This window comes from Coregonus clupeaformis, chromosome 23 (assembly GCF_020615455.1).
Source record: "Coregonus clupeaformis isolate EN_2021a chromosome 23, ASM2061545v1, whole genome shotgun sequence".
Taxonomy (NCBI): Eukaryota; Metazoa; Chordata; class Actinopteri; order Salmoniformes; family Salmonidae; genus Coregonus; species Coregonus clupeaformis.
Window position 1 is genome coordinate 20167302 of NC_059214.1, and position 13496 is coordinate 20180797.

At 41.9% G+C, this 13496-nt stretch overlaps 1 protein-coding gene across 1 annotated transcript in view; it reads left to right on the forward strand.

The window, feature by feature from the left end:
• LOC121536814 (sodium channel protein type 2 subunit alpha) overlaps positions 1 to 13496 on the forward strand; it is a 74388-nt gene that overhangs the window by 25842 nt on the left and 35050 nt on the right. The window contains exons 4-11 of the mRNA XM_041844385.2: positions 556 to 645; positions 740 to 868; positions 3749 to 3840; positions 7673 to 7921; positions 8433 to 8496; positions 8702 to 8843; positions 9632 to 9826; positions 12933 to 13214. Coding sequence (XP_041700319.1) covers positions 556 to 645; positions 740 to 868; positions 3749 to 3840; positions 7673 to 7921; positions 8433 to 8496; positions 8702 to 8843; positions 9632 to 9826; positions 12933 to 13214 — 1243 coding nt within the window. The remainder of the gene's footprint in view (positions 1 to 555; positions 646 to 739; positions 869 to 3748; positions 3841 to 7672; positions 7922 to 8432; positions 8497 to 8701; positions 8844 to 9631; positions 9827 to 12932; positions 13215 to 13496) is intronic.

A 13496-nucleotide genomic window follows, 5' to 3' on the forward strand; every position in this document is an offset into this window, starting at 1 on the left:
GTTGGCTAGCTAGCAAGCAAGGGATAAGAACGTTGCCAGCCAGTATGGCAATGGAACATTTAGAACGAACGACTGGGTCGCGTCCCTAGATACAGAACAAAAAGATTGAACGACTAGGTCGCGTCTCTGGCAACCGAACCGATAGACAGAACGACCAGCCGGCTTGGGTAGCAACGCTAGATTTGTGTCGGGACTATATCTTGTGGAATGATTAAATAGTATGAATAAATTCATCAAATAACGTTTTTTATGAAAATATGTCAATCATTATATGAATATGTTGGTAACCCATTGTATAAAAGTGATAATGCCCTCGATGACGGTGTTTGGAGGATATATTGGCACGGTTTGCACCCGTGCCAATATATCCTCCAAACACCGGCTTCTCAGGCATTATCACCAAGTTGTGAGTTGTAACACACTGGCCAAGTGTACTAAACATATGGTCACATGATACGTTCTATACCTGAGTCAGGTGTTGTATTGTATGTCTTGTGTAATGAATTTTGAATCAATAGGTCTGGACAGTTCAGTTTCCTTGACAACTGCCTCCACATTGTTTAGCATGGTAATCATGTTCACTATCCTTACCAACTGTGCGTTTATGACCCTGAGTCAGCCCCCCGACTGGGCAAAGAATGTAGAGTAAGTCATCCTCTTACCCCAAAATCTACATACTTCCACAATACACACACACAGTAATCTATGTAGACTAACCAGTCCCCTTTGTTTCCAACAGGTACACATTCACTGGAATCTATACATTTGAATCTCTTATAAAAATTCTGGCAAGGGGCTTCTGTGTAGGGAAGTTTACCTTTCTACGAGACCCATGGAACTGGTTGGATTTCTGTGTTATTGTCATGGCGTAAGTATTCTCTCATTTTCCTGTTATGATCAGTAAAAGGATACTGTAGCTTTATTAAGGACTAATATTAGCTTCTGATATTATGACTTACCTACAGTTGAAGTCGGAAGTTTACATACACTTAGGTTGGAGTCATTAAAACTTGTTTTTCAACCACTCCACACATTTCTTGTTAACAAACTATAGTTTGGCAAGTCGGTTAGGACATCTACTTTGTGCATGACACAAGTCATTTTTCCAACAATTGTTTACAGACAGATTATTTCACTTATAATTCACTGTATCACAAGTTTACATACACTAAGTTGACTGTGCCTTTAAACAGCTTGGAAAATTCCAGAAAATGATGTCATGGCTTTAGAAGCTTCTGATAGGCTAATTGACATAATTTGAGTCAATTGGAGGTGTACATGTGGATGTATTTCAAGGCCTACCTTCAAACTCAGTGCCTCTTTGCTTGACATCATGGGAAAGTCAAAAGAAATCAGCCAAGACCTCAGATCATTTTTTTTGACCTCCACAAGTCTGGTTCATCCTTGGGAGCAATTTCCAAATGCCTGAAGGTACCACGTTCATCTGTACAAACAATAGTACGCAAGTACTAGTCCCGTGGAGCTCAGTTGGTAGAGCATGGCGCTTGCAACGCCTGGGTTGTGGGTTCGATTCCCACGGGGGGCCAGTATGAAAAAAATTAAATGTATGCACTCACTAACTGTAAGTCACTCTGGATAAGAGCGTCTGCTAAATGACTAAAATGTAAATGTAAGCATAAACACCATGGGACCACGCAGCCGTCATACCGCTCAGGAAGGAGACGCGTTCTGTCTCCTAGAGATGAACGTACTTTGGTGTGAAAAGTGCAAATCAATCCCAGAACAACAGCAAAGGACCTTGTGAAGATGCTGGAGGAAACAAGTACAAAATTATCTATATCCACAGTAAAACAAGTCCTATATCGACATAACCTGAAAGGCCGCTCAGCAAGGAAGAAGCCACTGCTCCAAAACCGCCATTAAAAAGCCAGACTACGGGTTGCAACTGCACATGGGGACAAAGATCTTACTTTTTGGAGAAATGTCCTCTGGTCTGATGAAACAAAAATAGAATTGTTTGGCCATAATGACCATCGTTATGTTTGGAGGAAAAAGTGGGTGCTTGCAAGCCGAAGAACACCATCCTTACCATGAAGCACGGGTGGCAGCATCATGCTTGTGGGGGTGCTTTGCTGCAGGAGGGACTGGTGCACTTCACAAAATAGATGGCATCATGAGGAAGGAAAATTATGTGGATATATTGAAGCAACATCTCAAGACATCAGTCAGGAAGTTAAAGCTTGGTCGCAAATGGGTCTTCCAAATGGACAATGACCCCAAGCGTACTTCCAAAGTTGTGGCAAAATGTCTTAAGGACAACAAAGTCAAGGTATTGGAGTGGCCATCACAAAGACCTGACCTCAATCCTATAGAACATGTGTGGGCAGAACTGAAAAAGTGTGTGCGAGCAAGGAGGCCTACAAACCTGACTCAGTTACACCAGCTCTGTCAGGAGGAATGGGTCAAAATTCACCCAACTTATTGTGGGAAGCTTGTGGAAGGCTACCCAAAACGTTTGACCCAAGTTAAACAATTTAAAGGCAATGCTACCAAATACTAATTGAGTGTATGTAAACTTCTGACCCACTGGGAATGTGATGAAATAAATAAAAGCTGAAATAAATCATTCTCTCTACTAATATTCTGACATTTCACATTCTTAAAATAAAGTGGTGATCCTAACTGATCTAAGACAGGGAATTTTTACTAGGATTAAATGTCAGGAATTGTGAAAAACTGAGTTTAAATGTATTTTGCTAAGGTGTATGTAAACTTCCGACTTCAACTGTATATGACATAACTATTGGCAACACTGTACACCGGGGTTCCCCAATAGGCAGCCTGCGGTCCAAATTCAGTGATCGTATCCCAATGTAATCAAGGTTTGAAATGATTCTGTTTTTGTCAAATAGTAAGTCTGTTTGGAATTCTTGCGGTCAATTTGCAGTTCACAAATTATTTATAACTATGTCCTGGCCCCCCGACCATCCGCTCAAGGAAAACTTGGCCCACGGCTGAATGTGATTGGGGACCCCTACTGTACACTCACTAATGTTCACGCTTAAAAATTCTCACGACAAACCCACTTCTACACTACTAGTAATTTCACTTACATATTTCTACTAACACCTACCAGACTTCACTAACATTTGTTTTTGCTGCATGAGGCAGATGAGTTACAACAAGTATAGGGTAAATGTCGATTTAGATTAGTACATTGATTCTGTTTGTTGTTCAGGGGCAAACATGCCACCTTGGTTTATTCTTTGTGTTGTTAGTGCATTAATTGTTGGTGGCTTACACAAGAGAACAGTCGTATTGCAATACTGCATTAGGATGGTTGCAAGTCCTTGTAATTACAATACTATGTAGACATGATGAATATTGAGGCACTCACACTCCTCAGTCTAACCTGAACTTTGATAGTGTTATTCCTTGTTTAATGTCCTCAGACTCCTCACACCTATTGTCTATCCCACCATGTAATACTGTTTGAGGGGTTTAGGTCCCTTGCCATGTTACATTAATGTATTTTCTCCTGAACTACACAAGCTCTATTGTAATTGTGAATTTTCCTGCAGGTATGTAACAGAGTTTGTAAACCTAGGCAATGTTTCAGCTCTTCGCACTTTCAGAGTACTAAGAGCTTTGAAAACTATTTCAGTTATCCCAGGTAAGAAGTGCCTGCTGCCAGGTGTCAGCCAGCCCCTTCCTTGTGTCATGTTTCCTCCGACTGCTCTTTGTTGTCCTGTCATGGCGTCTGTTTGTGACCTACCCCTTATTACAGATATGTCACAGAGTTTGTGGACCTGGGCAATGTCTCAGCACTGAGAACGTTCAGGGTTCTCCGAGCTTTGAAAACTATATCGGTCATCCCAGGTGAGAGCAAGGTTAAGGGTTAAGGTTTAGGGGCCAAAGGGTGGTACTGTACTACTCCCTCCATCAAAGTTAAGGGTCACTTCACCTTTACGCTTTTCTTTAGGTCTGATGGTTTGCCTCTCATGCTGCAATATGGCCAGTAAAAGCAGGAATCTGAAGCAGTTCATTGAAATGGAAAGGATTCCTTGCTTTTAGACATACTATTTTATTTCTTGATTTGTTTATTTCTCCAGAACAGCCTTGGGGGGCTAGTCGATTTTGTTTGCATGAGACTCTGTTTAAATCCAGCTTGTGTAATTACGTGTGTGGTGCTGTCCAGCTCTCCTCTCCTTCCTTTGCTGTTTGAGATGGTTGCTTGTCAGTGTCCTCCCTGACTGGGGTGTCTGCCTTCGTTCAACTGCTCCTGACTGTGCTGTTGGTCTAGTAAAGGTGTGTCATATGTCAGAGCTGATCGTGATGCATGTCCACCCTCACAGACATGCTCACAGACATGCATGCTTTTGTTATTGTACTCTAAGACATATTTTCTGATCCAAGCTCTTAGTAAGGTTTATAACACACTGGTATATCTACAGTACAACATACATGCAGTGCATTTGGAAAGTATTCAGACCCCTTGACTTTTTCCTCATGTTGTTACGTTACAGCCTTATTCTAAAATGGATTCAATTGTTTTTTTCCCTCATCAATCTACACACAATACCCCATAATGACAAAGCAAAAACAGTTTTTTTTTGCAAATTCAAATTTCAAATATCAAATTTACGTAAGTATTCAGACCCTTTACTCAGTACTTTATTGAAGCACCTTTGGCAGTGATTACAGCTTCGAGTCTTCTTTGGTATGATGCGACAAGCTTGGCACACCTGTTTGGGGAATTTCTCCCATTCTTCTCTGCAGATCCTCTCAAGCTCTGTCAGTTTGGATGGGGAGTGTCGCTGCACAGATATTTTCTGGTCTCTCCAGAGATGTTTGATCGGGTTCAAGTCCAGGCTCTGGCTAGGCCACTCAAGGACATTCAGAGACTTGTCCCGAAGACACTCCTGCGTTGTCTTGGCTGTGTGCTTAGGGTCATTGTCCTGTTGGAAGGTGAACCTTCACCCCAGTCTGAGGTCCTGAGCGCTCTGGAGCAGGTTTTCATCAAGGATCTCTCTGTACTTTGCTCTGTTCATCTTTCCCTCGATCCTGACTAGTCTCCCAGTCCCTGCCACTGAAAAACATCCCCACAGCATGATGCTGCCACCACTATGCTTCACCATAAGGATGGTGCCAGGTTTCCTCCAGACGTGATGCTTGGCTTTCAGGCCAAAGAGTTCAATCTTGGTTTCATCAGACTAGAGAATCTTGTTTCTCATGGTCTGAGAGTCGTTTAGGTGCCTTTTGGCAAACTCCAAGCGGGCTGTCATGTGCCTTTTACTGAAGAGTGGCTTCCATCTGGCCACTCTATCATAAAGGCCTGATTGGTGGAGTGCTGCAGAGATGGTTGTCCTTCTGGAAGGTTCTCCCATCTCCACAGAGGAACTCTGGAGCTCTGTCAGATTGACCATCGGGTTCTTGGTCACCTCCCTGACCAAGGCCCTTCTCCCCCGATTGCTCAGTTTGGCTGGGCGGCCAGCTCTAGGAAGAGTCTTGGTGGTTCCAAACTTCTTTCATTTAAGAATGATGGAGGCCACTGTGTTCTTGGAGACCTTCAATGCTGCAGAAATTTTTTGGTACCCTTCCCCAGATCTGTGCCTTGACACAATCCTGTCTCGGAGCTCTACGGACAATTCTTTCGACCTCATGGCTTGGTTTTTGCTCTGATCTGCACTGTCAATTGTGGGACCTTATATAGACAGGTGTGTGCCTTTCCAAATCATGTCCAATCAATTGAGTTTACCACAGGTGGATTCCAATCAAGTTGTAGAAACATCTCAAGGATGATCAATGGAAATAGGATGCACCTGTGCACAATTTCGAGTCTCAAAGCAAAGGGTCTGAATACTTAAGTAAATGTGATATTTCCGTTTTTTTTTGTTGATACATTTGCTAAAATCGATTTGTCATTATGGGGTATTGTGCGTAGATTGATGAGTATTTTTATTTATTTAATCCATTTTAGAATAAGACTGTAACGTAACAACACGTGGAAAAAGGGTAGGGTCTGAATACTTTCCGAATGCACTGTATGTCAATTTTGGCCAGAACTGCCTGGACATTATAAGAACTATGAGTAGGACTTCCTTAGCTTATTGTTTTTTTATAATCACCCTTAGAGCAATAAGGGAATTAATTTTAAGCTACATTGTCATGTATGAATGTGTGCTATAAACATATTACTGGGATTTGGATTAGTCATAAAAGATAATGTGCTTATCATGGCTCATATAATTCTAGTGGAGAAAATAACATGGTATAACTAGGGTTGCAAAGATATTGGTAATTTACCAAAGTTACCGGAATCTTCAGTAATTGGGGTAATTAACAGAAAATCTATTGCAATCTATCGTAAATTTGGTAATTCATAATTGAATATATATAGTATTAATTTTGTATATCTGTGTCCGTATTGTCTATGAGTTTCTAGTAAATAGACCATATGGTTCAAGAGAAAGTAGCCTAATTAATGAAAAAAACATCTAATCAACAATGGCATTATTTTCAAATAACTCCAACTATTGACTTTTTAAAATTTGTTTTAATAGTCATTTAACAGACGCTCTTATCCAGAGCGACTTACAGTTAGTGAGTGCATACATTTTTCAAACTGGCCCCCCGTGGGAATCAAACCCACAACCCTGGCGTTGCAAGCGCCATGCTCTACCAACTGAGCTACAGGAGGACTTTTCTTCACAACTGCCACCAATTTGACACCAAAACATTGACAACAAACAAATACTGACATAGTAAAATAAATATAACGTTTGTAAAAAAAAATATAAAGGATATTATGCTGAAACGCTCATATTAAACACCAATGGTATTCACTAAGTTGATGATTTATATTTAGGATAATGTTTTACAGCTTTGTCATTATATGTTTTATTTTTAAATAATCTTATTTAATTATGTCATATATTTTACATGTGATAAGGCCACACAGAGGGTCAGAGATAATTACAGACACCTTTGTTAATCTGAAGTACCCAAAAGGGCTGACCAGATGTCTTGTAATAGATTACATTAAATTCTTGAAAAATACCAAAATCCTGGTAGTTTACTGGTAAACTTCTAACGTTTCCAGTAATATACCCTCACTTTGCAACCCTAGGAGTAACAGATGAAACATTCTCATGGTGTACGACCCATTGAGACAGTAGAATGTGCCACTGCACTGCCAGCAAACCAATCTTTGACAGTTATATGAGCAGCTTCTTTTGGACACATTCACACTGTTTTCTTTTAAACATATGAAGCAACAGACATGTAAGGGTGTGTCATATGTCAGAGCTGATTGTGACACAGGCCCACCCTCACAGACATGCATGTTTTTGTTATAGTACTCTAAGTCATCTTTTCGGATCCAAGCTTTTAGTAGGGTTTATTACACACAGGTATAATAATCTACTATGACATATGTCGATTTGTGGCCAGAACTACCTGGACATTATAACAATAGAATGTAGAATGTGACACTGAGACAATAGAATGTGACACTGCACTGCCAGCATTTAAATCTCTGAGAATTATATGAGCAGCTTCTTTTGGATACATTCACACTGTTTTCTTTTAAACATATGAAGCAACAGACATGCTGTGATGTTTGCATTGTATACAAATGACGGCGTCTTCTTTCCATACACTGTATAATACTCCTATGCGAATAACAGTGAGGTTCTGTCGTGTACTGCAGGCCTGAAGACCATTGTGGGAGCGCTGATCCAGTCAGTGAAGAAACTGTCAGACGTGATGATCCTCACTGTATTCTGCCTAAGTGTATTTGCCCTAGTAGGGCTGCAGCTGTTTATGGGCAATTTAAGAAACAAATGTTTAAGGATCCCTCTTAACTCAACCAACCTCTTGAATGATACATTCGACTTTAATGGGACGGACTTCAACAAGACCAGCTCGTTCAACTGGACCTATTACATGAATGATCCCAGTAAGCATGTTTCTTTGGATTCAGACGGTCATTGGAGGGTTAGTGAAGGCCCTGCTAGTAGCCTCGGACTACAGTGTGTGAGTCACAGCTCATTGCTAATAGCCAAACAAGCAGACCCCGGCTGAAGAGCGTAATGTAAAATGACAGGAATGGCTGAGAGGGGTTTGTAAGAGCTTCTGGTGGGAAGTAGTGTGGCGGTTAATCATAAGACTGGCTGTTGGTGGATGATACTAGTGGAATGTTTAACTTGTCAACACGGAGGGTATTGAGTCACCACCCAAGTGGGGAAAATGGCAGTGGCACCCTGATGGCCATGACACTAAGGCCTGGGCAGCCATGGGATAAGAGGGGAGAAAATTGATAGAGCATTTCTAATGACCAGAGAAAGTGCTTCTTGTGATTAAAGCTTTGAACTGTTCTCTTGTTACAATGCTGTGATGGTATTGAGGACGGAAATCATTTATCCTTTTTGCAGTTGGTGAAAGATTGACTTTGTCTCTTTTTCCTGTAGAAAACTATTACTACCTCCCAGGTAAAAGGGATGCTTTGCTTTGTGGAAATAACAGTGGTGCTGGGTAAGATCGAGCCCACATTACTGTCTTTGTGTCTGATCATCAGGATGCACTATTAATTGTTCTTGTTTGTGTGTATGCATGCGGGTGTGTACGTGCTTGTTCTCGTGCATGTCTTTGTGCTTTAACATCAAAATAAACGTATTGTGAAAACAGGATATTGTGAATGTAGAGATAGTGATTATGATTGGCTTGTCGTTTGTTGTAGGCTGTGCCCAGAGGGATTCTCGTGCGTCAAAGCGGGCCGGAACCCAGACTACGGCTACACCAGCTTTGACACGTTCAGTTGGGCCTTCCTGTCTCTGTTTAGACTGATGACTCAGGACTACTGGGAGAACCTGTACCAGCAGGTACTAGAGAGCTCATCTCCTGTCTTTGCAATGGCCCCTTTTGTGACAGCATGCGCAGCACCATGAGGAATATCTCAATTTTAAAGTAGTCCATTTTACTTATTTGAGTGTACTGGCAGTTCTTAAATAGACTGAAAATGTGCATACCACCCCCCACTTTGCTGGAGTTTATAATCTAATCAGGAACAGTATAAAGCCAAGGTTGGTCATTAACTGCCACTTGCAGTTATGGAATGTTTGCCACCGAATTGACAACTTCAAAATCCGTGAAAGCCCTCAATGGTAGCCTGGTGGAACCAGCCTGATTGCCATTCTATTTACAGAATGGTGAACACAGCGATCAGGCTGGTTCCACAAGGTTACCTCAATGGCGCTGCCCTGGCTAAAACAGGCTTTGGGCCCTCTATCCAACTCTATGGTTTGTCTGCTTCATGCCATGTGATACTGGAGGCTTTTTATTGTGGAAGGAACTCCTTGTGTTGTCATTGGACAGACCTATTTGTGACAGCTTCTGTGCTCTGAGAGTATATGCAGTGAAGCTCTTGGGTATCACTGAGTGACTTGTTAGAAATAGAGATGTGTTATTTACATTTTAGTCATTTTGCAGTCATTTAGCAGACGCTCTTATCCAGAGCGACTTACAGGTAGTGAGTGCATACATTTTTTTTTCATACTGGTCCCCCGTGGGAAACGAACCCACAACTCTGGCGTTGCAAACGCCATGCTCTACCAACTGAGCTACACGGGACTGTTATAAGAGGTGTTGTTACATACTGTCTCTCTTCCAGACCCTGAGGGCTGCTGGGAAGCCATACATGATCTTCTTTGTGTTGGTCATCTTCCTGGGCTCCTTCTACCTGATCAACCTGATCCTGGCTGTGGTTGCCATGGCCTACGACGAGCAGAACCAGGCCACCATTGAGGAGGCTCAGCAGAAGGAGGAGGAGTTTCAGCAGCTGAAGAGACAGCAGGAGGACGCACAGGTACAAGATGTCACCCATCTAAATCCCATCATAAATTAGGTGGTTTGAGCCCTGAATGCTGATTGGCTGAAAGCTATGGTATATCAGATCGTATACCACAGGTATGACCAAACATTTATTTTGACTCTTCTAATTACGTTGGTAATAATAGCAATAAGGCACCTCGGGTTTGTCGTATATGGCCAATATACCACGGCTAAGGGCTATATCAAGGCACTCCGCGATGCGTCTTGCATAAGAACTGCCCTTAGCCATAGTATATTGGCCATATACCACACCCCCTCGGGCCTTATTGCTTAATTATAGCACACCCATTTCAACAACCTTGGAATGCCGTTAACAGTAAAAAATGTTCAGTCATTGATACTGTTAGTGTTATCTGATTTTTACCATGAAATGAAAATGCCCTGCATAAGCTTCCAATATTTGTATACACTACTGTTCAAAAGTTTGGGGTCACTTAGACATTTCCTTGTTTTCGAAAGAAAAGCAATTTTTTTGTCCATTAAAATAACATCAAATTGATCAGAAATACAGTGTAGACATTGTTCATGTTGTAAATGGATACATACATACAGTGGGGAAAAAAAGTATTTAGTCAGCCACCAATTGTGCAAGTTCTCCCACTTAAAAAGATGAGAGAGGCCTGTAATTTTCATCATAGGTACACGTCAACTATGACAGACAAATTGAGCATTTTATTTCCAGAAAATCACATTGTAGGATTTTTTATGAATTTATTTGCAAATTATGGTGGAAAATAAGTATTTGGTCACCTACAAACAAGCAAGATTTCTGGCTCTCACAGACCTGTAACTTCTTCTTTAAGAGGCTCCTCTGTCCTCCACTCGTTACCTGTATTAATGGCACCTGTTTGAACTTGTTATCAGTATAAAAGACACCTGTCCACAACCTCAAACAGTCACACTCCAAACTCCACTATGGCCAAGACCAAAGAGCTGTCAAAGGACACCAGAAACAAAATTGTAGACCTGCACCAGGCTGGGAAGACTGAATCTGCAATAGGTAAGCAGCTTGGTTTGAAGAAATCAACTGTGGGAGCAATTATTAGGAAATGGAAGACATACAAGACCACTGATAATCTCCCTCGATCTGGGGCTCCACACAAGATCTCACCCTGTGGGGTCAAAATGATCACAAGAACGGTGAGCAAAAATCCCAGAACCACACGGGGGGACCTAGTGAATGACCTGCAGAGAGCTGGGACCAAAGTAACAAAGCCTACCATCAGTAACACACTATGCCGCCAGGGACTCAAATCCTGCAGTGCAAGACGTGTCCCCCTGCTTAAGCCAGTACATGTCCAGGCCCGTCTGAAGTTTGCTAGAGTGCATTTGGATGATCCAGAAGAGGATTGGGAGAATGTCATATGGTCAGATGAAACCAAAATAGAACCTTTTGGTAAAAACTCAACTTGTCGTGTTTGGAGGACAAAGAATGCTGAGTTGCATCCAAAGAACACCATACCTACTGTGAAGCATGGGGGGTGGAAACATCATGCTTTGGGGCTGTTTTTTCTGCAAAGGGACCAGGACAACTGATCCGTGTAAAGGAAAGAATGAATGGGGCCATGTATTGTGAGATTTTGAGTGAAAACCTCCTTCCATCAGCAAGGGCATTGAAGATGAAACGTGGCTGGGTCTTTCAGCATGACAATGATCCCAAACACACCGCCCCGGCAACGAAGGAGTGGCTTCGTAAGAAGCATTTCAAGGTCCTGGAGTGGCCTAGCCAGTCTCCAGATCTCAACCCCATAGAAAATCTTTGGAGGGAGTTGAAAGTCCGTGTTGCCCAGCGACAGCCCCAAAACATCACTGCTCTAGAGGAGATCTGCATGGAGGAATGGGCCAAAATACCAGCAACAGTGTGTGAAAACCTTGTGAAGACTTACAGAAAACTTTTGACCTGTGTCATTGCCAACAAAGGGTATATAACAAAGTATTGAGAAACTTTTGTTATTGACCAAATACTTATTTTCCACCATAATTTGCAAATAAATTCATTAAAAATCCTACAATGTGATTTTCTGGATTTCTTTTTCTCATTTTGTCTGTCATAGTTGACGTGTACCTATGATGAAAATTACAGGCCTCTCTCATATTTTTAAGTGGGAGAACTTGCACAATTGGTGGCTGACTAAATACTTTTTTTCCCCACTGTAGGCGTACAGAGGCCCATTATCAGCAACCATGTCCTGTGTTCCAATGACACGTTTTGTTTGCTAATCCAAGTTTATCATTTTAAAAGGCTAATTGATCATTAGAAAACCCTTTTGCAATTATGTTAGCACAGCTGAAAACTGTTGTGCTGATTAAAGAAGCAATGAAACTGGCCATCTTGAGACTAGTTGAGTATCTGGAGCATCAGCAATTGTGGATCCGATTACAGGCTTAAAATGGCCAGAAACAAATAACTTAACTTTCTTCTGAAACTTGTCAGTCTATTCTTGTTCTGAGAAATGAAGGCTATTCCATGCGAGAAATTGCCAAGAAACTGAAGATCTTGTACAACGCTGTGTACAACTCCCTTCACAGAACAGCGCAAACTGGCTCTAACCAGAATAGAAAGAGGAGTGGGAGGCCCAGGTGCACAACTGAGCAAGAGGACAAATACATTAGAATGTCTAGTTTGAGAAACAGACGCCTCACAGGTCCTCAACTGGCAGCTTCATTAAATAGTACTCTCAAAACACCAGTCTCAATGTCAACAGTGAAGAGGCGACTCTCGGATGCTGACCTTCTAGGCAGAGTTGCAAAGAAAAAGCCATATCTCAGACTGGCCAATAAAAATAAAAGATTAAGATGGGCAGTCTGAGTTATGGCTTTTTCTTTGCAACTCTGCCTAGAAGGTCAGCATCCCGGAGTCACCGCTTTCTTTCGAAAACAAGGACATTTCTAAGTGACCCCAAACTTTTGAACGGTAGTGTATGTATTCAAAGGTTCAAAGGTATTTAAAGGCACAAAGGTGGCAATCTAAATTTAACGGACATTTAATAGCTTATTGTGTCTATTTCTGATGTGCTGCTGCTGCTGAGTCTTGTGTTGCCCTTGACGACAGTGGTTTCTGTGTGTTGATTGGCTTACAGGCGGCAGCAGCGGTGATAGCAGCTGAGAGCGGGGAGTTCAGTGAGAGAGGGGGGCTCTCTGAGACCTCCTCAGAGGCCTCCAAACTCAGCTCCAAGAGCGCCAAAGAGAGACGCAACAGGCGCAAGAAGAGGAAGCAGAGAGAGGAGGAGGAGGAGAGAGGGGAAAATGACAAGTTTCACAGGTCTGAGTCTGAGGGCAGTATGCAAAAGAGTCATTTCCGCTTCTCCATGGATGCCTCCAACCTGCTCAGCTACGACGTGAGATGTTCCACACCACACCAGGTCAGGCTACTCTTATTGGTTTTACCTGCTTCTTTCCCCTATCTTTACCTTTCGCTATTAAAACTCTGTGTGTTCCCTGTATTGCTGTATTGTTGTGCATGCTACACACTCCATAGTGAATCTACCCCTGATTGGTGTAAGGATTACTTGCATCATCATCAACATTATTTATTTTCTTTTTGATTAATTTTGTCCTCATCATCATCATCATCATTATTTTCGTCATCAATATCGTCTTCATTATCAATATCATCGCTACGCTATCATCTCCATTTTCAGCAG